Source organism: Molothrus ater, chromosome 3, assembly GCF_012460135.2.
Source record: "Molothrus ater isolate BHLD 08-10-18 breed brown headed cowbird chromosome 3, BPBGC_Mater_1.1, whole genome shotgun sequence".
NCBI lineage: Eukaryota > Metazoa > Chordata > Aves > Passeriformes > Icteridae > Molothrus > Molothrus ater.
The window spans coordinates 36,913,216-36,937,843 of NC_050480.2; the positions used below are offsets into that span (position 1 = coordinate 36,913,216).

The window sequence follows — 24,628 nt, forward strand, 5'->3', positions numbered from 1 at the left end:
AGTCAACGTAAAGTTGAGAAAGACACTCTTTGGGCGTTTCTTTGATCAGCTAACAAAGAAATACAAAAACTTGCAAACATTTTTAATTGGGGGTAGTCCTTTTAGTAAAAAAAAAAGTGTCATTATTTTAAGGTCCAAACTGACACAAACTACCATTTTTCACATTTGTACTTACACCAAATAGACTTAAACCTCAAATCACTATTACACTTTTTACTCTGACATCCAACAACATGAAGACTGCAGGTGCCACAAAAGGAGTAGAAAGACATGGTTTTTCAGCATCTGTGTGAGCTGCTTACTTTATGAATTTTGTGATTTACTTCTGAGTTGGGCTACAGGCTAGAATTATACCAGCCACATAATGAGGAGAATTCTTCTTTAGCATTCAGAACTTTGAATTTTTATCCTGGCTAAGCTAAAAATGCCAGTCAATAGATTCATTTTAATCTAAGTCTTATTGTTCTGGTCCTAGATTTTTACTCCATCATTTTGCATTGATTAAGCACCTCCTGCTTTTTTACAATAATGTAATAATACAATCCTCAGTGCCTCAGGAGGCCTTCATATGAAACTTCATATAAAAAGCAATAAATAGGCTTATTTGATTCATATTTATTTTCCTTTTCATTTATAAGTGATTTCCTGCATTCAGCCCATGTTTCTCTTTCCTGTTCAAATACAGAAATCTTTTAGAAAATTGCTCAAATAAGCCTCTTGCACAATTAGAATCCTGCCCTTGGTGGCTGCCATTCTCAAGCAGCATATCCTGTCCTGATTGCATTATTGTTCCCCCTCCAGTGATTCAGTGATAGATCTGCTTATTCATACCAAATCTTCCACTAACACCTAGTTTTGATAATTTACAAATTGATTTGCACTTGTCTTACTGATTACGAAACTGTAGTCTGGATATATAAGCAAGAAAGCTCAGGCATCTCTTGTGGTCTGGGACAGGCTACTATAACCAGAACTTTTTCATCTACTAGCTGAAGCAAATACAGGTTGATATAAAATTACTACAATTTTCTATCATGTGCAAAGTGTTTCTTTCTATCAAATGAGGGAGAATAATCTTATCCTGTATGTCAGTGAAGTATGAAGACAGAATATAGAGCTCTGTTTTTTGTACATGCAGAATTAATCGGCAAATCCCATTAACAGTTTATTTTTCCTTTCTGATTTTTGCACTCCATGTGTTTTCTGATGGGCCTCATGATAATACATTGTCCCCTGACTGTCACACATAGTTCTAGGCACTTCACTGAAGAGGAGAGGAGTAGTAAGAAAAAAGTAGTTCCAAGTTCTCTACAGTCATAAACTTCCATTATACTTAAGACTGGATAGAATTATGAGTTCATCTAATATAATCTCCTGAGCATCATAAGCCATTAAACATCACCCAGATACTGCTACATGGAGCCCAATTACTTTAATTAGACAAGAGCACTTCAGTCGTCAAGAGACTAAACTGTGCTGTGCCACAGGCATAGTCCAAAATAGACAAAGATGTCATCAAGCCTGTGGCTCTTCAAATAACAAAGAATTTCTAGGTGAGAAATGCCCCCTAAACTCCTGCAGATGGTATTTAGCTCATCCACCAACTCTGGTATAAAATGTCAAGCTTCTGACAATAAGCCTGAGAGTAAATTTTGACTTTCCTTCAAATTCAGTGATCAATTTATCCTGACCTGAGCATGACAACATGATTCACTCAATGGGTTCCTAAAAGCAGGAATCTCTCCAGAGAAGGTACTTTTTTAGGGAGGTATTTTTCCAATCTATGTGCTAAAATCAGTTTAGGGTAAACTGTGGACATTAAATTATCCACATTTTTGCATTGGAGTTACTGTAAAATGCTGTTCTCTTTCCACAGGTGAATAAAATGGAAGCCCGGGCATCTTTGGCTCTGGAATCTAAGTACTGAACAAGTGACAAAGCTGAGTATCTCTAATTTGTATCCCAAATCCCACTTTGGTATCCCTAATATGAAAATCCCAAGCACCCTTCCAGGGGATTGTTTGATCTAACAGTTTACAAGGACTAAGAGTTAGCTGATAAATCCTAAAATCAACTACTGATGTGATTTTTAAACCCACCTGCTATTTTATCTCACCCCTCAATTTAAAATGGGTCTCAAATGCTTGCAACTTTAGCTCATTCCTATTTCAGACAAATTGGTTAAATTGGGAGAATTTATCCTCTGCAAAACAATTGTTGCAAATCCCAGTCTGAGCTGGTTTACATTCACAGACATCAGTTTTATCCTCTCTAGGTCCTAGGTCTGTGTGTCCAGTTTTGACTGATCTTTACAAGTAAGAATTTGATTTTATCCTAGTTTTCTCTAACACAATTTCCTTGACTCAAATACAGTGTTACTCTTATATCTGTGATTTCTCTAGATTACAAAGAACATAATCTTCCAGCCTCTTTTGGGTAACTACCTCTTTTCTCTACTTCCTTGATCCTGTCTTAGAGCACATATGACAGATTGTAAATTATTTTAAATTTTACCAGGTAGGCCACAAAACAATAAGTCAAGCAAAAACAACTGAAGACACTGCACTTTCAATTTGCAATGTGTAAGTACAAAGAAGCCATCTTCCAGATGTCTGCATGATGCTGAAGTCAGGTAAAAGCTATAACCTATATAAATCAAGGGATACAGAATTTTATCACATGATATGAGTCATCCCATAATATTCTGGACATCTAGCAGATGAAACTAATAAAATTTCAGTCTTAGCTCACATGGAATGGAAGACACTCACATATTTTCTAACTGTATTTTTCTAGCTAGTATTCATGATTTGGATGTAAAGGAAAAAGCAGTTACTCTTTTACTATTAAACCAAGTGCAAGCAATTGATTTGTTTTCTGTGGAAAAAGTATTTATTTTCTTTTGCTAGTCCTGTGAATTAATGTGATCCATATTATTAAAAATGGAAACATTTTCTAGATTGCTTTATCCACTCAGTGCTAACAGCTGAGTTTCATATCAGATCAATGAATTGCCCTGTGCTGTAAGACATGGGCAATGGAAATCAGTGCAATTCTGGGGTAAGCACTTTATTAAAACATTAACATTCTACATCTTAAAAAGTGCCATGCGTTTACAGTTAATTTAAACCAATGTAAAACAGTACCAACCCCCCCCCCCCCCCCCCCCAAATCTCAAATCTGAAAAGAATTCTGGTCAGCCTCTCATATTTTAGCAATTGAACAACTTGCTCAGCTACTGAAGCCATAATGTGTCAACAAGATGGAATTCCACTTTCTAAAGGCTAGAGTGCCCACTCAATAGAAGAAAGCAATACATGATTACTGCTTAGAGCTTGTGGCACAGTGCTAGCAACTCAACATTTAGCAATAATGGAAAATGTCTGTCTCATTTTCATTCCCATTGAAAACTCTCCCTATACAACATTATGAAACACTCCTGCTGTGAGTTGGTTTCTTAATCGCAGCAATATCTTCAGCTATTGCCTTTTCCATGGTCACACCTTTCTGGTGAATTCTCTTAAAAGCAAAAATTTAATGACATACGGAACAAGGACAGATACCTGAAATGTAATAACAAGGAGTAACCCTTCAATTTTGCGACGGCTACTAGATAGCAGCAATCTCCTATTTCCATTTTACTGCTTTGCAAATGACATAGGGGTCTCAGGACCTTTTGTATTCTGCATTATTCCTCTGTTTTTCAAAACTGTGGAGCCTCTATTTTCTGCTTCTGCTTCAACTTCCATTTCCATCTTAAAACTAAGGGAAAAATCCAGATCATTGTACAAACAGCCCTTTTTCACCCATGACCTTTTATTCATCTGATTATAAAATTTAAAAGATTTTTTCAGTGCAAGTACCTTCAAAGGTTGTCCTGAATTACCACTACTCATCTTGACTATCTTTATATCCCAAATTATTTTAACAGCTGCCTATTTTCTCTTTATATACATTGAACATTCTCCTGGTCCTACCAACAGAGAAACAAAGTACAAGTCCTGAAACACATATTTATACCTACATCTTTGTTTGAAAATAAAGTCATTGAGGTTAGTCAGACTTTTAAACATTTTGATCAGATATTATAAATGGAATAACATGATAAAACCAGACTCAAGAGGGAGAGGAATTTGAGAAAATCCATGTTGAGCATGACAATGCATTGCATTAAAACAGAACTTCACAATAAAAGATTTTTTAACTTCCAGATGTGGAAACTGTTTTTTACTTCAAAAACTCTTGTGCACTTTCACATATATGAAACAGTATTTGCAAGCTGGTTCAGATTCCAGAGGAAGTATAGGTGCATTCACATAGCACTTCAACTGGTGTATAAAAGCCTAAATTAACTCTACTCCAGAAGTTTAGAAGGACATACGCAACTAACAAAATCATCATTTGAATTATCAGAAGTGGATAAGAACTCGTTGCTTGGAATTTTTATAATTCAGATTTGTCTCCTCAAAACAAAAGAATTTCCCCAATTGTTTGGGGTTTGCCTACATGTGAATCGCTGGGTTTTACAAAGCCATTACTGAAGATGAAATGCGTCCTCTAGGACATGCATGAGTGCACGATGATGAATAACAAAACCCCCCAAATTTGCAAACAACAGGAATATGTATTGCACTTCTCATGTAACTATTTTAGTGTCCTCTATTCTATTAAGCTTACTGAAAAGGCAGACAATTATTAATCCTACAAATATGGTGCAATTGCTTTTGACATGTGCTTCCTTAGCCATGGAAGAAGAATGCAAGAAGAAATCAATGAGAAAAAATTGCTGGGTAGAGTGAAATTGCCTTAGGGATTTTGTTTCATGTAATACAACAGCCTAGGAATTCTATTTATAAGGAAGACATGGTATTTATATCTACTGGTTTTTTTCAGGGGCCTCTTATAGTCTGCAGCTATAAAATGTCACCTGTCCTAGATGGGAACACATCTCCTGATGTTCTTCAATGCACTATGTTTATGGAACAGTAAAAGAGATTAAATAACCCCAAATTTTGTGCTCCCTTTGCAAAGTTATAAAATTTACTCTATCATTGCACATTTAATACACTCCATTTGAGTCCCCACTTGCAGATTGGAGTTTCACATTAAGGGATCTCAAAGAAGAACAATAAAAACATCAATTAGCACAGCTTATTCCTAAGATCTTTAAAATTGTCACCCAGATCTTGGTATAGTTTAGAGTGGTGTCAGGACCTCAATGGACCTTCAAGAGTCCATTCTCCTAGCCAGGGATTATCAAACAACAGCCAATCTGTGGAAATACATTCTTCTTCATGCTTATAAATGCTATGCTAGGAATGAATAAACACAAGGGAAAAAGACCAGCAGAGGCTCTCTCTCCACTATCCTGTATCTCCCTTCTCACTCCATTTCAATGGATAGGTGAACTGATATTGCATGCTGCAAAATATTTACCATTGTTGCTACACAACATACCATTGTGGAGCAAAATGTGGGATGCAGTTACACATCAGTCAGTTATCTCACTGAAAGATATTGACAAGGAATGCTTTACAAGGCAACTGAGCTGTATGTGTAGAAACCAAGGCACACTTCTTAAGAAACAACTTGCATTGTCCCTTTCAAAGATCCATTCTAACCTGTTTTTAACTCCAAGCTTCTTTAATGTGTAGTAAATAATATGCCAGTATAATGTAAAACAAGACAAAAATGTTTTATTCATAAAGCTTTTGTATGTCTTGTTTACCACAGCTTTTCCTCCACCTAGGCCAGCTGGTACAATATGTACTATCTACTGTTTTGTTGTTGTTTTCTAGTATTAAATATGTCAGGATTTTATAGCTGAGCAATAGAAGTTAGTAACATAAGTCTGATGCATAGTAATGAAGGTAGAATAGTGTATAATGGTAATATCTTAGTAAATCAATTAATAAGTTTATGGTGAATAATAAAAAATATGAAAGATTAGACATCAGTAGAGTCAGTCAGTGGTACCACACTATGGCTTTAGGTGAGGACTATCCATAATCATTAAAAGGAGATCTGCATGTTTCTATTCAGTCAAAATAAACCTTTTGTCTTGTTATTTTTTTTTCTCTGAAAGTCTGAAATAGATAGATAGTGCCTGACTGCAGAGGGTTCATATGGGGATGCTTATATTTAAACCTCTTTCCTCATCTTTTTGGTACAGTTCTGTGTAGGCATTTACCAGACTGTTTCTAGGCCCTGCATGTTGCTGTTTCCAAATTTCCTGAGACAAAGCAAAATCCATCTTTTAACTTTACCAACGGCCCTTTTAGCAAATTATATGCATTCTCCTGGAGATTCACATTTACCTTTGATACCAATGGCAGTTCCTCTGCAAAAGAGATTCTAGTTTCTCATTCCATGTAACAAGTAAGAAACTGAGGAATCAAAAATGTCTGCATGCTAGCCTGGCTCAGTCACCTGTTCATTTCTCATTATTCCTTCCGTTCTGGTCATAGTCCTTATATGTTTGGGACTGCCTCACATGGTTATCTCTCTGAATATTGGAATATTTATTTTGCTTCATTCCCTGGTGGCTAGCTTATTCTCTTTTTGGTTCCTTTACTTTTCTAAAATGGCTGCTGAAACCCCTTCTCATTCACTGTCTCGACTTTCTCTTGACCACCTGCCCTTCCTCTCTCCCCTGGGTAATTTCATCAGCAAATCAAAATCCTCAGCTACTTGACAGTTGTTAGCTACCCTAACATGCCAATACAGACCTGAACAACCAATTTGTTCTGTTCAATAGGCACCTATTTCTCTGCAAGGGCTTTTGTGTGAATAATGGACAATGATGCTGAATACAACTGCTGCTGTTATCAATATGAAATTAAACCAAAGACAGAGGTTCAAACACCCCAAAAGAGACTCTACATAACCAAAGTACAGCCTAAAGAATGATGTAGACATTCAAAAAGAATCTCCAGATTCACACTACTTTCCTCATTTCTTTGCTCACCAGCTTCAGCAAGGAATGTATTTCTAATCTAAGCTGTACATGTTAAATAATGCAAGACATCTTTTGCAGTCCTTTTTTGGATGGGTAATAGGGACATTCTCATCTTGGGCCTTTCTTTGAGCTTGTAAACCACGGACACACCTATGAGGCAATACTGAGCTCTAAAATGGATCTTCCTGGATTCCATAAAAATTAGTAGAAGGTCTTCAAACTGAAAAAGGTCAGGTTTTGACTAGGAGAAACCACCTCACAGTTTAAGAATAGAAAACACTGAACATGACTTCATAAAATAGAGTAAAAATAAATAGCTTTTCTAACTGTCTTGGTGTCCTTGCAGGATCTTTACCTTCATCCAACTTTATTACCAGCATTTGACTTCAGTGCTAGGACCCTTACCACAGGAAGTCTGTGACAAATCCTCCTTGAGGTTACCATTTTTTAGGGTGAAAAGAAAGATTCAAAGGCATATATTTTCACTCTGTTCCATTATGGATTCTGAGGAAGGACCTTAATGTTACCAAAATTTGGCTTCCAGACCAGCCTTCTGCTTCTCATTTCAGCCTAAGTGAATTGTACTCTGTAATGTTCAAGACATCACATAATTCAAAACAAAGGGTGAGGTTACACTCAAGGCTGTAGATCTGATCACTACCAAGCACAGCACAGAGTCCTTAGAAGGAAACAGAGCAGTTTGCTAAACCAGGCAATATATCAATCCTTTACGCTACGTAAACTTTATTTACGCAGCATTTGCAGATTCAGAATGATGATAAATGAAGCTGCAAAGTACAGTGTGATTTTCACCACTTCCAGGCAGAGACCTGAATAAAAATTATATGTGATTTTATCTTTTTTAATCAATTCCTAATAGTTAATCCAGAGGCATTCCCTTTTGTTTATGCAGTCATGTTTCTTATTACTTTCCCAGATTCTGCTTTATTTTATAGCCCCATGTCTGCTCAGTGAATTTGGGCAGCACTCTGTTTTACATGCACCACTGCATGGACAGATAGGAAGTCTTACCAAGGTCGACAGATGCTAACCTACTCAAAGAAGACAAGTTACTGCGACTTCCTAGTTCACCAAACTATTATTCTTCCACGGTATCAGTTTGGGCAATATCAAAACTGCAATAAAAAGTGCATTTTCCACAAGAAAAAAGGCAGAAAGAGTACCCTAGTATTTTACAAATATATATATTTTATCTTCTCTCGTAGTGTTTGTGGAATTCTGCTGTAATGCCAACTATGGAAAGACTCACATAGTGCAAACACCAGTTAGTCACTCTGACTGAACATTTAATAGGTTCTTTTATATATAGATTTATCTCTATGTGCATCTATTTCCCCCAAAGCTTAATTCTTTTCAAGTACTTGCTTTTTCTACTGCCAAAAATGTCGATGGCCCATATGATGTGATTTCTTAGCAAAAGTATTTTCAAGCTTCATCTGATTTTGCTTTCCACAAATCCACCATTAATTGTTCAATCCCCTTGCTTAAAACAAACATGAGTAAACAAACAAATTTCTATATTTCTTTCCATCGTGTATTTTAACATGCATAAGAAATATCGCTATGATGTCACAAACAGCCTATTCTATCTCTCCTTTTTCTGTAAAAAAAATTTATATGATAATGAACGGTTTGCTTAAGATCCTGTTCATTTCTGCTGAGTTCTAGGAGAAGAAAGTCAGAGTGCATTTGGATTTTCATTTGCACAGTTCAATTTCTTACTGTAACTATTCAGCAACTTCTTAAACCAAATAAAGCAAAGAATTATGGAATGGACAGATTCTCCACGATGAAGTCATCATTCCTAAGCCATTGCACTATATTTAAATTGTTTGGTGAGCTGCATTATCCCACTCCGGTGGGAAGGGCAATTCAGAGCCAATGAAAAGATAAAAAAGCCAACCACATTTCCCCCTTTATCTTAGCGCTCATTGTACAGTATCAGGTATTTCCCACACCACTAGGAGGAAAATGTAGGTTCTTACCCCACAGCCTATTCCATTGCCTGGCTCACACCGGATTCTCCTCAGGCCTGGCTCGGGAAGCAGACCTGCCCCACAGCCCGGGGTGGGACACAGCACTCCTCCCATCTGCAGCACACACTCCTCGGCCCCGTAGCGCTGGTACCGGTTGTACTGCAACACAACACAACACATTGGTCATAAAGTCCTGGCAGCACACAAAGAAAACACCCAAATCTTTGAGTTTGTCTCTATTCCATGTAATCCAGTCAATTGTCCTAATGTCTCACATACTAAGTTCAGGTTATTTGTCAAAAGTCTAAAACTTTGCAGTGTTATTAAATACGGTGTCACTCTGCTCCAACTCGCATCATGTGCATCATTTTCCAGCTCACAGCCATTTGCACCACCAGAAGACCGTGTGGGATATTAAAATCAAGAAAACAGCAGACTATTTCTGTAAGTAACATCAAATGCACTTACATTACTATAAAAATTATTGTAAACATAATAAAAATAGTCCAACAGAGAAATGATAAATGCTGTATACAGATTGAAGAGAACACACAAAAAAAACCCTTTGGGGATCTATAGCTAGAAGTAGCATAAAGTTTTAGACCTTAAGGGCTGTAAAATTTTCCTAGACAACTGTATTTTAAAAGCAAGCTGAACATTAAACTGATCAGCATAATAACTCCCTTATATGCATTCATTTCAATACTAGGTATATTTTTTCCTGTGTCTCCCATGAAATTTTCTTCAGTTTTTTTCACTTTTCATTTAATTCCATCCTGATAGCCTAAAAGGCCATGGAAATGCCTTAATTTTAATGATGGGGACACTGACACACAGCAATATTAAGTAACATGCTCAGTGTATTCTCATTGACAAAAATGCCTGCTCTAAAGTGAGTGATATCACCGCACTAACTTTCCCATGTCTAATTTACCCTGCTTTCAGCCAGAGATAAGCTGAGCTAGTACAAATCATGCTGTGCACATGTAAATCACATCCACTCTAGGGTTCTGTGTTGGTGCAGTTCCACACCAGTGGCTGTATAACCACTGTGAACCAGGCTTCAGATTCAACTATAAATCTGCTCTACTGTGGAGGAAAATAAATGAAAGCATTTGGTCTTAACAACCCCAAAGAAAACAGGCAAATCCAAAAGGCCAAAGAGGAAGGGAGTAGGTATGAATTTTCCCTGTGAGTAGACTTTATGGTGTGCTAAAAAAACAAAACAGAACTTTATGTTACAGCACTCACAACATTTAGTGCTTCATAAGATTTTATCCCATAATGGCTCATGAAAATCCTGTTCCCTTTTTTGGGAGAATAGCAAACTAAAAATTCTTTCTCCAATCCACACCCCTCTCCAAAGAAATCTTTTGAGGAAAATGGAAGCTTTAGGACCAACACCTCATAGACACAGAATACAAAAAAGAATTTTAAATTACAAAGAAGGCTCTACATCTTTTGGGTACATTTCAGAAGACTCCTCTGTGAATGCTGTCACAACATGTCTTGTTAAACTGCTTCTTAAAATAATATTAGAGCTCTTAAAAGACTATAACATGTAGACACAAAAGTTTGCATCACAGAAAAAAAATCAACTCAAATTATCCAACTTTGTTAATGAAAACTCCAAATAACCTCTGAAAAGAAAAGCAAAATCTAAAAGGACAATAAGACTTCAAAACATCTTTCAGTGTGTTGAATGACAGGCAGAAATTCTTATAGAATACTTAAGAATCTTGAATTTGGAAAATAATAGTATTTTGAGAAATGTGCAAGACATGTCTGCAGTCTCCTTGCACGCGGGGGCTCAAGAAGTCAACTGATGTTTTCCTGTGTTATTATTATGCTTGAACCCAGACTAATGCCATAAATATTTAATGTTGGATGCTCTCAATTTTCAGAAAAGTTTGTGATCCTTCCACTATATACGTGTTGAGTGCTCTGAGCATTTGGCTGGCCTTTATAGAAATATAGGTAACCATAGCTCCAAAACTCTCTAGCAGCCTAATTTTTCTTCAGGGCACAGACTGGACCTGAAGGTGAGGATGGTGATTGTCTTACCCTATTAAGAGGGAACTTTGTGCTGCATGTGGGTTTGTTAACAGCTTCTCATTAAGAAGGCAAACACCAGTGACACTGTAGCTGAGGTTCTGTCAGCATTTACATTAAAAATTCTGAGCTGGAAAAAAAAGAACATACTTTCCAGCCATTAACTTAGCCTAAAAGGGCATGAAGCGATTCCTCACATTTTCTTTTCTTTTTTTTTTTTTTTTAATTTATTTTGTTAGGGAAAGATACAGAATGTAAATATCCAGTTTACCTACTGGCAAGGTGGACAGCAACATAATTTTCTGTCCAACAAATGTAACATTTTATACTGGGTCAGCACAGGACTCATTCCAAATCAGTATGGCACCCTCTCCAGTGATTTTCATACTATAACAGCCAAAAAAAAGATCCAGAAAAGATGCTGCTAAATTAATTTGCATATCTTAATATCTAGTTACCAGCCTGTTTTCTACCTTCAAAGTCCAGATACATTTATGTCATTTTCCAATTTCTTTTTCCTTGTGTCCTGCTCAATTAAAACCCAGCAACCAACTGAAACACAAAGTAGCAGAACATATACATGTTTGTTGCCATAGCAAAATCTACACAACATATGTGGATTTATATTCTTTATTCAGTGATGTGAAACAAAATGATTTGTTTTTTACATAAAGGGTGCATTTATAAAAAACTTGTACAGGACCAGAACAATTATAATGAATTATTAATTAACAATTTGCATATCTATTAAAGACATTTTTTCCTATACACCACAGCCATACATATCATACTGGACTCATGTAACCAACCAATATAATCCATTATTCAAGTCAGTTCTCAGGAGCCCTTAAAAGTCTTTGGAGCCCATGATGTGTTTTGATCATATATCTGGAAGAGATACTTAAGGATATTACAGCACACAACACCCACTGGTTTACTTCGCCTCTTAACTGGAGACCTAATGTAGAATTCATTTAATTTGTTTTGACTTTCCATAGTGATGGTGCCTATAGTTGCACAGGTTGTGAAGACTTCTTTTATAATTAACAGGAGAGATGGGATGAAATTCATCTTTACTCCTTATATTCGTATATCTGCATAAGAACTGAGACCGCAAGTGCCCTGTTTTTTAAAAAATAATGAGATCAGACAACTTCCTAGATAATGGCACCTGAAATTAGGTGACTCTTACAATAGCTGATTTAGTTCCAATAATTCTGATCCTAACTCACCTGCCCAAAGCTATTTTTAAAACCAAGGATTAGGTAACTAAATAGCTTAGACTGTGAACCACCTCACAGAATTTTAGCTCATCTAAAATTAAACATCTAGCCTAAACAAGGCTCCAAGTGAATGAGCAGAAATAAGATCTCAAGGAGGGCATTTATCCTGACTTAGATATGATGTCTAAGATAGGTAAGATCAATCACCCTATGGAAGTGCTATGGTTGAAGCTGAGAAAACTAACTCAGGCTAGATATCTAACATGTAAAGAGCTGTCATTGAAAGATTAATCTAGCTCTTCTGTCCATTGAAAGTATTTCACAGAATCTATTACTCAATTTTTATCAGTGTGCCTCCTATTTAGAGATGCACTCATCATGTGTAAAGTTGTTCTGCATGCTACATGGAGGAAAGTATCTCCAATTATTTTTAGGAAAAACCTCCCACAAAGTATAACATATGGGAAATTTGATGGAACTGGCATTCGTGGCACCTGATTTCATTCCTGGCAGCAGCACAGCCATCCTGTGGCTTTCATGTATGTTCATTTAATCTATGCTTCTCATCAGCTGCCCATTTGTAAAGAGGAAGAATGATACTTGCTGATTTTGATGTACTGTTAAGTGGCAAAATCCATTAATAGTCATGAGGAAGTCAAATGCTATGGTAATGAGTGACATAAAATTACACAGAAATCACCAGCCATCTACTGCTGCTAGAAAGCAGCTTCCAGACAAAGCATGTCAGGCATTTATGTGCTACTGTAATAAGGTCCTCAGAAATACAGGTTGGTAAATAGTTGCTGGATTCCCCCAGAACTATATATTTCAATGCATATTTGGAAAAAAACCCCAAAACTTCATAAATAGAATTTACTCTAGAAAATTGGTGCTAAGACAGTTACAGGTATATGAATAAGGTAGTTGTAAAGCATTCTGTTTGTCCTCTGAAGACTACATCTCTTTGTGAACCTTCCCCTCAAATTGTGAATTGTCCAAGTCAGCCGTATCCATGCTTTTCAAGAAATAAAATTTGGAGTGGAAAAAGTTCTACTTATAAGCTCTACTTATGGTATTTTGACCATAGAATGAAGTTCTTTTAACCAACCTTTGTTAGTAAACACTTGTCAGGGCCCTTAGATTATAAGTCACAGTATGACATAGACATGGAGGCTGGATAACTGTAACCATTTATTCCTTGCTCTCTACTTTCCAGGTTGGGATGGTTTCCCTTGAGTCTAAGAATGATAGTGGGTTTTCAAGCAGTGGAAATTTAATAATTTGATGTTGTAAATCAAGGGTAATATAAATGAAATCTTTGGGTTGACACAGGAAAAACAGGTTAATTATAGATTGCAGTCTTCTCAGTTACACTGAGATTCAGATACCAAAACAAAACAGAAGTGCACCTGAATGCACAAAACTCCTGCAAAACACACTTCATGAACACAGTGATTCCTGGCTGTGTCAATTAATTTACAAATTATGATTTAATATTATAGAATCATAGAATGGTTGGGTTGGAAGGAATCTTAAAGGTCATTTATTCCAATCCCCCTGCTACACCACCAATGCCCTGAGCTGTTTTAATTTTGCTTTTACACTTTGGGTATTGCTTTCTTTAGTTTCCTTCTCCCCACCTCACCTAAAAGCATTTCCTCAGTAGCAGCCTTGCAGACAACTTTGGACAAAAGTATAACAGTAGATGTAAAGCCCAAATCTCTGAAACGTAATTCAATTACTTGTTTCTTTAACTGCATGTAAGAGTCTCAGAGGAAAGCAAATCTACTTTCTGGAGTCAGATTGTTTTTACTGCTCCTATAAATCAAATAACCATCTGTGTGTTTCAAAATTAGATTGTGGAGGCTATTAGTCCATAGTGTAGACGAAGCACTTTATTTATATGTATTATGCACGTACAAAAACTCCAAGAATTAGTTCCATAATGTAATTAGGCAGCTTACAGTACGAAACCAGTAGTACTTCTTGGACTAGTAAAAATACTTACAAATGTGTCATCTAAAATACAGATTAAAAAGTGATGGATTGACATGGCTCTCCATGGAGCACCCCTAATTTATTTTTCCTGAGTTTTTGGGCTTCTCTGCTGGCCCCTGATCAAATTGAAAGAGCAAATTCAGAGGATCAGCTCCTTGTTACCACAGGAGCACCCAAGGAGACAAGAAATACAACCACCTCTAGAGGGCTGGAATTTGCCTGACTGGAGAGTCATGGAAAATTGGGTACAAACAGTTGTTTGAAGAAAATATTTAGGTAAGAAACCTCTAACTGAATCAGTGCACCACAATTCACATACAAAATTAAACTGGAGTAGAGATGGGGAGAAAAGAAGAAAGATTGCAGCTAGTGGAATGATAAGAAAGCAAGCACAATATGATACAATGAAGAAAGGGGAACAAGCACAGTGTACAGGTTAGCACTGCATTTACAAACTACTGGAAGTTTGTGATCTTCCAGCAGGTATTTGGGGGATCAGTGTGAATAGACTGGATGCCAGAGATAAACCTTCAGTTTCTTGTGACCCTTGTGGAGCTCAAATGCACACTCCTTTTCCTGTTAAAGGAACAGTCATTAAGGCTGTAACTGATGCAAGGAAATCTGTTCAGCTGATGCCGTTGCAAACTGTGGAACTGCATTTCAAAGCAGTAGATACTGGCTCCCAATTCTCAGGTCACAAGAGTGAGCACATGCATATTTCACATGAAAGCAGATTAAAGCTATCCAAGGGATGGAAGAACTCCTAACTTCCACATGTACCTGAGATCCTGAACACTGGGGTTCAACTCTTCCCTCTGACTTAAATAAAAGCTGGGTGGAAGAGAAATTTAAATTCTATATAAAATGACACTTTTTTTTTTTGTTTTGACAGAAAAAAAATCCTTTAAATTTGTTTTGACTAATTACCTTCTATTTTCTTTCTCTTCATTCTTTATTTCAGCTGTTGAACCAAAAATAAATGACTTTCACTTGCCTACTATACAGTAAGTTCAAAAAGTGTAAGAATGTAGAGATATTCACCTTATGACAAGAACTTAAAGGCTAAAGTTACTATGATCCAGAAGAGACAAAACTGAGGAATTTTCATGAATCCCATGATTACCTCTGAGTTAGGGAAGAAGGTGGTTAGGAGACAGTCCAGGCAGGTATAGCATAGGAAGAAAAGAGAGGCATATCACTAGACATATGAAGGTGCAAGATTATAAAGTTTGCTGTGAAGTTCCAGCTATTAAAAAAAAGGTTGTGTAAAGAGGATCAAGAGTTAAATGCAGTAAGTAGCTCAGTCTTAGAGAGCAAGTGATGAGACTGTGGTAGTGACAAATTCAAAAGGTGAGCCAAATGAGATGGAGAGAAAAGAGATATTAGATGGAAAAATGGCAGAAACTGAGAGATGTGTGTAGGTATCACTTACATGGAATAGTAGCTGAAGCCAGGGGACTGTGTGGGAAGCAGCAGAGATGTAAGAACTACACTTGTAAAGATAAAGGTTTTGGAATGCTAACAAACCATCTTTGGCTGAGTAATTATGAATGGGAGAAATCATCCACTAAAAATTTATTTTGTTCTTTAACTGATTAGAATTGCTGAGATGCAGCTTATATTTCTTGCAAGTGTAGTTATCAAAAAATCTTAACCCAGAAATACTTCAGAAGCACTTTGTTGATCATAGTTGACACTTTCCTGTACTAAACTCAGCTGATTAATTAGAATTGTCATATGGCATTACTTTTGCCTGAATGGGTAAATATGTATCAATTACTTTAAGACTGACTTTACATGAATATTCAGTAGCATGCATTTGAAAAAAAATTCTTCTGGCAATATTGCAATTAAAAAAAAAAAATCAACCTTATCACACCCACACATCGTATATAAAATCCTTCCAGACCTCAACGAATGTTAAATGATCTCTAACCATGCTGTGTTCGTTTCATACTTGATTTCTGTATTTCCTAAAGTTACAGCTCACTGTGAAAACTAGCACAAGCCCACATCATCTTTGAGGAGCATGGGGACATGCATCTGCAGATTTTCAAAACAGGGTATTCTAGGGTATTCCTTTGCATAAGTTTTCCCTAATTGACAAGGAAATGTGGGAAAAAAACCCCAACCCCCAAAAACCAAACCAAAATCCCTCAGAAAACCCCAACCAACCAAACAATCCCCTCCCCCCAAAATGGTCCCGGTTCAGGCTTGCTCAGATTCCAGGGATATAAACACTCACAACAGTTCTAAAAAAAGTGAGCAGTGATATGAGTTTCAGTAGCAGCTGATAGCAGAGATCTGTTAAAATTGATCGTTCCCCTGTCAAAATATCAAGGAACTGGCCAATACATTCTGCAAAGTTGTCAGAGCAGATGATGTAACAGAGAAGCACAGCTATACATTACTCAGCAGCTTCCTTTCCTGCCACTAGAAGTCATCTGCCTCATTTGTGCTGTGACCTGTTGGGGGCACTCAGGTATAGCAGCAGATTGCTTGCTCTCGTGTTATTTGTTTTCCCTTCCAGCCTTCAGATGTAGCTGCTATTTTATTCATGAATCACAATATTCCATTTAAACAATTAAACAAGGTTTTTTTATCACTTTGGGGACAAGAGGGAAGTTTCTCATAGAGTCATTAGGGAGACTCCATAACAGTTCCCTGCAAGTCATCTTGCAATGCTGGGATATTGTGATGTTTATGCTTGGAGTGTTTTCTCTGCTGCTTCTGGCATTGGCTTGTAGAATTACCTGCCTTCCACTGTATTTGAACAGAGCTCATATTTGGTGCATTTTTAGCATATATTTGTAAGCAGCTTGTACTATCACCAGTTGTAGAAACATTTACTTGCAGAGACAGCCAGCCTGACAGGGCAAATGGCTACTGCAGGAGACTTTCTTATATTGTGCTATTTTTCAACAGCTCCCCACTTACAAAATCTTTCAATTTGATCCTGGCTATATCTCAATACTTAAGAAAGGGAGGAGTTAGCTAGGAGATTGGGCTGCACCCATTAAGCTCGGGGAAATAGATGGATTATGAAAACTGAGAGCAAATTGCAAGAGAAAGCTCATCAGAGCTTTGGGCAATTAGAAGCTTCAGGCTTCACCCTTCATCTGGGACTCCATGTGCAGGAGACTTTTTTGTCTTGTACAGACCTTAGTGGACTGGGAGAGTCTGTGACAAGGGGGTTCAAAAGAAACCAGACAAAGCTGCTTCTGGAGACTCTTCCTGGATCAGACTCTCTGGCACCATCTCAAAGAGTCAAGTACCAAGTGGGACAGCAATCTGTAGCTACATTTGTGTTGTATTTTCAGCCAATTACTCTGGAAGCTGGTTTTATGTGGTAGGTTAGGTATCCACAATGCATATCATGTACCAGGGAAGCTTGTACTCTTCTATTTCAGCAGGCAGACTACGATTGCATCTTTCCATAAAGTCCAAAGCTGATTCCCTCTTTAAAAACTATCTTATTGCCAGTGGCTAAACCTTAAAGGATGGACTTTCCACCTAGAATAAATTTCCCATAATGTATGTTCCTAACAGAATAGAAGACATGGAAATTTTACATGTCCAGGAGACTACCAAGTTTGATTATTTGAACAGGAGCCTTATTATTATACAAGTCCTTTAAGAATATATTAATCATCAACTCTTCACACTTCTATTTCTCAGCATTAGTTTTTCATTAATGCTTACATTTATTTAAAGATATTTCAGATAGTCAGGCAGACACATGTTTTCAAGAGGTTTGATCCTGAAAGCTACTCAAAACCTTTCTTTCCTAATGACATCAACAAACGTTAGATTGGTATTTACATTTATAGGAGCATTTATATGGTCAGTTTATTTATATTTTTATTTACAGGAAGCAAATGCTCAGTGAAGAAAAGAGGGACGCCAGGGGTTTTTTTGCTTAAACTCTGAGGAATAGGAGATATGCAACATAGGAAACATGCTGGTGCTGGTGGAGTGGTGGAATGGAAAGAGGCTGGGAATATTTTGCCTTCCACTACTGAGAAGTATAATAGGATCTAAAGTCTGCAAGTGATTTGTAAACAAAGAATAGATGCTTTTCTAGGCAATATACTGCAGTTTAAACAAGAATTAATCCAAAAAAGTCATGTAATGTGTATTCTAAAGTAGATCAGTACAGATTATCACAATAGTCCATTCTGCTTTTATAATCTGGCCTTAAATACATAAGCACTTTAAAAATAAATCAAGATTGGGTATGAAGCAGGAACATGTCCCTATTTTTATTTGGCTATTGATTGGAATGGAAGGAAATATATAATGGTTTATAATACTGAAATTGCAAAGAGTCTGAATAAAAAAGTCTTATAACTTACTATTAATTTTTTCTATCTAGTAGGCATAACAGAAAAATAAACATCTTAGATATTTTTAAAAACCAAATATCTAACTAAATAAATATAAGAAATGAATAGATAGTCACATGAATAAGAACTTTGCCTGTAATTCCTTCCTATCTTCACTTAGATCTATTTTAATTTTTTTTTCTTTTGGTTTTGCACCAATTTATTTCCTGACTATCAAAGTGTGTGCTAACTTCAAACAAAAGCTACTGTGGTCTTCAGTAGACTCATGATAACAATGCTTTTGTATGACAGAATATATTTGCAACAATCCTTATAAATGTATGGGCTAATGGAATAATTCAAGCCTCATGACAACGATCACTATTTGCAAAGAAAGTCCATCAGTTAAATATTGCCCTGTCAGTGATCATTAGTCAAGGTAAGGTCCACAGCTCCATTCTAGGGCTTTTCCAGGGGAGCTGTCAGATCTGTCTGATTCAGTCCTCTCTCTCACACTTGCAGCCTTTTGGTTTAGCTGTTCCTTACTTTTCCTTCAAATTTCTCCTTTTGTCCAACTCTTCCTAGACTGCTTAGCTTCACCTCTTCACACAGCTTAAGTGCAGATCTTCCTTTATTTACCAGTCTCTTCAGCAAGCTTCTGTATTTGGTCATTCCCTTCCAGCCCTTGGTCTTTGTCAGACCCTTATCATTCTGGAGCCTTGTCAGGCTCCTTGTCAGACCTTTATCATTCCGGTTTCTACTCCCAATCCCTTCAATGAAACAACCCCATCTCTTCATTCTACCCAAGCTTCATCTCACTCTGCCCTCCTTTTGTCAGGTAGCTCTAATCAGTCTCTTGAGCCCATCAATCCTGGTTGTAACTTCTTTTATTTCCTCTTCCTAAGTCCTCAATCTCACCAGATTCCTGCTTCCAGTATCTTTTGCTAAGGAAAAGCTGAGCTCCTGAGAAACAAGACTTGTGACTCTCTATAAAAGCTGAAGTGAGGGGCTGGTAGAGGAAAATTGGAAGTACAGAAATTGTAACAGCAGCCACAATTGTAATAAAAAAAGGGAGAATGACAGAGAAAGGAGAAGCAACAGAGTGCTCTTGTCAATGCAATCTAATTTAAAAATGATGAAACAAGACTTTGAATTCACACCTCAGGAGTTGCTCCTACCTTTGTCACAGTGCTCATACACCCCTGTGCAAGTCCCTTGGTGCCAAGTTCATTAAAAGATGTGGATAGTGTCATGTACAACACACTAATGCTGGGCTTTCAGCCCCTGGGTCCCTAGCACCTGCAGCTCTGTGTCATGCACTCAGGCTTTGTAACCACTACCTTAGGAGGAATACTTCAGAGAAAAAGACAACTTGAATTTCAGAAGAATTGAGCGTATGAAAATTCAACTTGTCTCTCAAAATTTAAGGCCATTTCTCAATACCTCTGTATGTTCATTTCATTATTGGCAAAATAATATCAGACATTCTTGTGAGTGTTGCAAAGAATACTTCATTTATGCTTTCCTAAGATCCCTCTACAGAAATAGTTTTCTGAGTGCAAAGCAGAGCTATAATATGAGAAACACTCTTTGAAAAGAGAAAAAAGGACACACAAAGGGATGGATATATCATGAGTAGCTGTAAGTAGCAGTCCTGTAGTCAGATTGTTTGTCTGTCTGCTGCTTTAGAGAGTTTGTTTACTGCTGTAGTCAAAAGCTGAAAAACTGTGGCAGGTAGCAGATGTACCAATTAATAACCTGTCAAGGCTGATGGATAGAATGAAAAAAAACCCAACTCTCACATATAACTCCTGTGTGGTTTTCCCCCCACATTTCAGGTCTTTTGGGGTCATGAGATACACTCTGTTTCCCTGGAGAGAGATGAAACTGTCTCATTAGCGTCTATCTTTCATGACATTAAGATGCTGCCTTGGAGATGCTAACTCACCTGTTCTTCTCCCAGAATCCTGAAGTGATGAAGTTCTTTAATCAAGGAATCGGGACAGCCAGCTGTTGGAAATAAACAAAAATATGCATTTTAGAGCTTCCTGTCAGTGCAGTTTCAGCATAAGACACATAGATGCAGAGATGATAGAATATACAGATTACCTTAGATAAAGAAGATTAGAAAGATTAGCCATGGCTCTGCAGGCACCAGAATACTGAAAACCATCTATCAAATAATCCCTCCACATTTCTGAGCATGCTACCAAGAACACTTAGAAAGGTTATATTCCAAATATTTTAGCCCTTTCCCCAAAGGACTACAAACAAAAGCAAGATGAAAAGGGCAGCACTGTCTGCCAGATACCGCCAGCCCTTTGTATAAGCCAAAAAGCCTGTTAAAAGAGGATCTCACATCAAAACATTGGATCTGCCCAAAGCTGAATTCTGATTCACACAACAGGTCTGGACTTATCTCTAAGAATAATACATGCTTTCCCTGATTCCCTGAAGGATTTAATAGGCCTCACAGATCACTTAATTTTGGCTGTCACAAGTGTAACCCATTTCACATCTATATGGCTGTTACCTCCCGGTGTTAACACACAAACCCAGAACACAGGCAGAGGAGTGATTTACCAGAATTTTGCAATGAGGCTAATTTTCAATCACTTCAAACTTTCACATCTGAACCAGACAGTAAGAAAGAATATGTCTTGCTAGCTGCCATGCACTTTAGTCACCTGCTCAGACTGTGGTTCCCTTTCTGGCAATGAAGTCCAAGGCTGCTGTACACTACTTTTGTAAATGACTTTTGTGCACTTCCAGACTAATTCCTGACAAGGATGAAAAAGCAGACTGTGAGAGCTATCTGGGCTTTACTCTTTTTACCATAAATTGGAGCATCTCTTTGTGAACAGAGAAAATTCCTTAAAAGTAATTAAGAGCATAATTCCTCTCAGAAAATGGGAGAAACCATGGTCTTTATCAACCTGGTTTTCTGCTGAAGCTACTACAAATAGTTACCTTTCACTCTTAATGATTGCCATTAAAAGAATACAAATGAATTTGGACATAATTATCAGGAAGTCTCCACCAGCACCATGGTTTTACTCAAGGCCAATGAGACATGGCCTACCCTCACACTATCTGTTGGCATAGCTGTCTTAGAGATGCAGAAGGAAAAGACTACATTCGAAAGCAACATAACTAAAAAGGCAAAAAATGAACAATAGACATGTTCTAACAATAACAAGAACAAAAGACATTGTCATACTCAAAAAATTAGCAATTACACTAGTAAAAGTCTTGTATTCATATAATTTTTCCACTTAGGGAACTGATTTAAATGTTACTCAAGTCAACCTTTTACTGGTAAATGTTTTATCTTCATTCCAAGCAGGGATAGGTGAAAAATGCACCATCTACACAACTTTATCAGCAAACCCTTACAAAGGTAAGACAAGGTTTGAAGTTGGCCCAGGTTTATGCATACAGTAAGAATTGCCTATTAACGAATTGTCTCTTACTAAATGTTAGTATTTATTCCCATTTAATGAAACCTATGATATTCTTACAAGTTTCTTTTCACCCACCTCTTCCTCATGCACAAGGGTATTCTCATATTTGAACACGTGTTTTAGCTCTAAGTGATCATTTCTTAATCAGATTTTATTCTCCTCAAATTCTAGAACCACAACCTGTGTATCACTTTTAAACTTCTTTTCTCATTTTCTCCATGCTGTTTATTCTTTCTCTTTCTCAATGCACTTAACTGTCCTTGGTACTCCTACCACATAATCACTGCTATGCAGCAATTTCTAGTATTTTCACTGGGATCAACATCTCCATCCAACTCTGTCTCACTAACTCCTTGACCTGAGTTGTAGTCCAGAACTGTTGTCTTCTCTGTGCTTCAAATCAAAACTTGTTGTATAAAACATGGCTCCTCTCTCTTAGCCTCAAGTTCTTACATAATTAGCAATATATTTTCTTACACATGATTTTCCCTGAAAATATCTGCATTGATTGCATACTGCCATAGGAATTTCTAAGTGTAGAGGATAATTATGATTTCATGTAATGCTGCCTGTTAATCTTTGACAGATGTTAGCTTTAGAACATCAACTAAACTGCATTCTGCCTTTTGGAGTCCTTACAGATTCTACTTCAATCAAGTATTTCTTTCTTCCCTCCTATCCTTTCCAATTTATTATTGGAAGGATTGATTTAGATTAGATATAAGAAATAAGTGTTTTTGTGGTGAAACTCTGGAATGGGTTGTCCCATTCCAGGTAAGGCTGGCCAGGGCTCTGAAAAACCTGACCTAGTTGAAGGTGTTGCTGCTTATTGTAGGGGGGCTGGAGTAGATAATATTTAAATGTCCCTTCCAACTCAAACTGTTCTATCATTCTATGAAAAACATGCATGTTTAGGTATTACTAGTCATCCACTGCTGCATCTTCTTCCAAATGCAATATTTTGTATAGTCTGTTTTTCAGAGACTTGCCCAACCTAGTTTTAAATCTTTCATAGTTCAGATTTTCACTGGATCTTGCTTAGCTGATCATACAACAGATCCTGACGTTACTAGCAAAGAGAGAGAGCTTAAAACCTATGTCACTGTTGGCATGATTCTTTCCAGCAATGAGTTCAGAAATGTCAAATGCATACAATATTGAATTACACTGACACATCTTAAAAGTCTGTTGTCTGTAAGAAGTCGTCTCAGATTGTCACAGTTCAGAAGCAATATTTCAATATTTCAGTAAAAAAAGAAGAAATCTTCCTTTTTTTTTTTTTTTCTTTTTAAATATTTCTGGGCATATTTTCAATGTTTCCTGTTTCTATTTTTAATTTCTTCTTTTCTGTAAGTGGACCTTTGTAAAACATGTTTTAACACTGTAACCTCTTTTTCCCAAATATCTCTGAGTTTTGAAAAAGTCTTAGATTATGTTAAATTCCTGCACTGTGACTAGAGACAAAGGTTATGGCAAATAACCATCCCACAAATAAAACATAAAGATTTAAAAAATCCCTCCCTGCTCAAAATGATTAATAACTAGTTTTTATCTCAGACACAAATTCCTCCATATACCCACCAACATATTAGTGTACATGAAAACACACATGGAACCCTGATAATTATTGGTAGTTAAGCACAGCACCTGATGGCTTCACTGGCAAACTGTACACACCAAACATTTACAGAAAAGTGCATTTTCTAGGTCTTTGATGTAAAACTAGCATATGTCAAATGATGTAAATAAACTGTGCCTTACAGATTTCTGCTATTTTCTATAGAGTGCATTGAGGATTAGTTTTTATGCCCTCTGTCCTACAGAACCTGTTAATGCTCTCAACAATTACCAAAATTTTTTACTTCCCTTTTCCCAATTATTACTTGAAAAGTACAAGCCTTCATGAAATTTCCACAGACATAAACCAAACAACACGAATATTAAAAAAAATAATCAATAATTATTACACCTAGGAGTGTTGAAAGGAAACAGTGCAGAAGCATGGACAACTGGATTCAATCACAAGCCAAAACTCAGGATTGAGGACACCTGCAGACTGATAAAATGGCAGCTAAATGGCTTATCTGTTGCCTCTTTCAGCTCACAGTCAAACTTATGTGTTTCCTATGTTCTCAGTTGCAGTGACTGTTACAGGTTCTTGCTAACTATGAAGGTAGAGCAAGATATAAGAAATATAAAACTGATGCAAATATTTAATACTTTTATACCACTTTTAACTCTGTCATAGTTCCACTGACCTTAGAGCAACCAGATACATAAAACTAATTTGATATTTTAGTAATGAGCCTAAGTCTAAACAGGAAAATAATGAAGGGATGATGCCCAGTTCAAAGGGCCAGCCGCTTTATAAAGTCACAAGTAATTTCTTTGTCTCTATTGAAAGTTTTATTACTTAAATTAAATTTCAGCATTTTATTTGCTTCAACACATTCCATCATACAACAGTTTACTTGTTTGAATAATTTTGTTGTTACTTGATTCCCATATTGCTTTATAATTTAACTCCAAATGCTGTACTTAGGAATGAAAGGTGCATTTAAAGATACAGAAATGTGTAACTGTAAACTTGCAATTTACATTGTGGTATTTT

General features: G+C 36.8%; 1 protein-coding gene across 1 annotated transcript in view; it reads right to left on the minus strand.

The window, feature by feature from the left end:
- Positions 1–24,628, minus strand: part of PRKN (parkin RBR E3 ubiquitin protein ligase) — a 673,569-nt gene that overhangs the window by 99,889 nt on the left and 549,052 nt on the right. The window contains exons 8-9 of the mRNA XM_036380347.1: positions 20,502–20,563; positions 8,965–9,114 (exon numbers count right to left, since the gene is read on the minus strand). Of these exons, the coding sequence (XP_036236240.1) occupies positions 8,965–9,114; positions 20,502–20,563 (212 nt within the window). The remainder of the gene's footprint in view (positions 1–8,964; positions 9,115–20,501; positions 20,564–24,628) is intronic.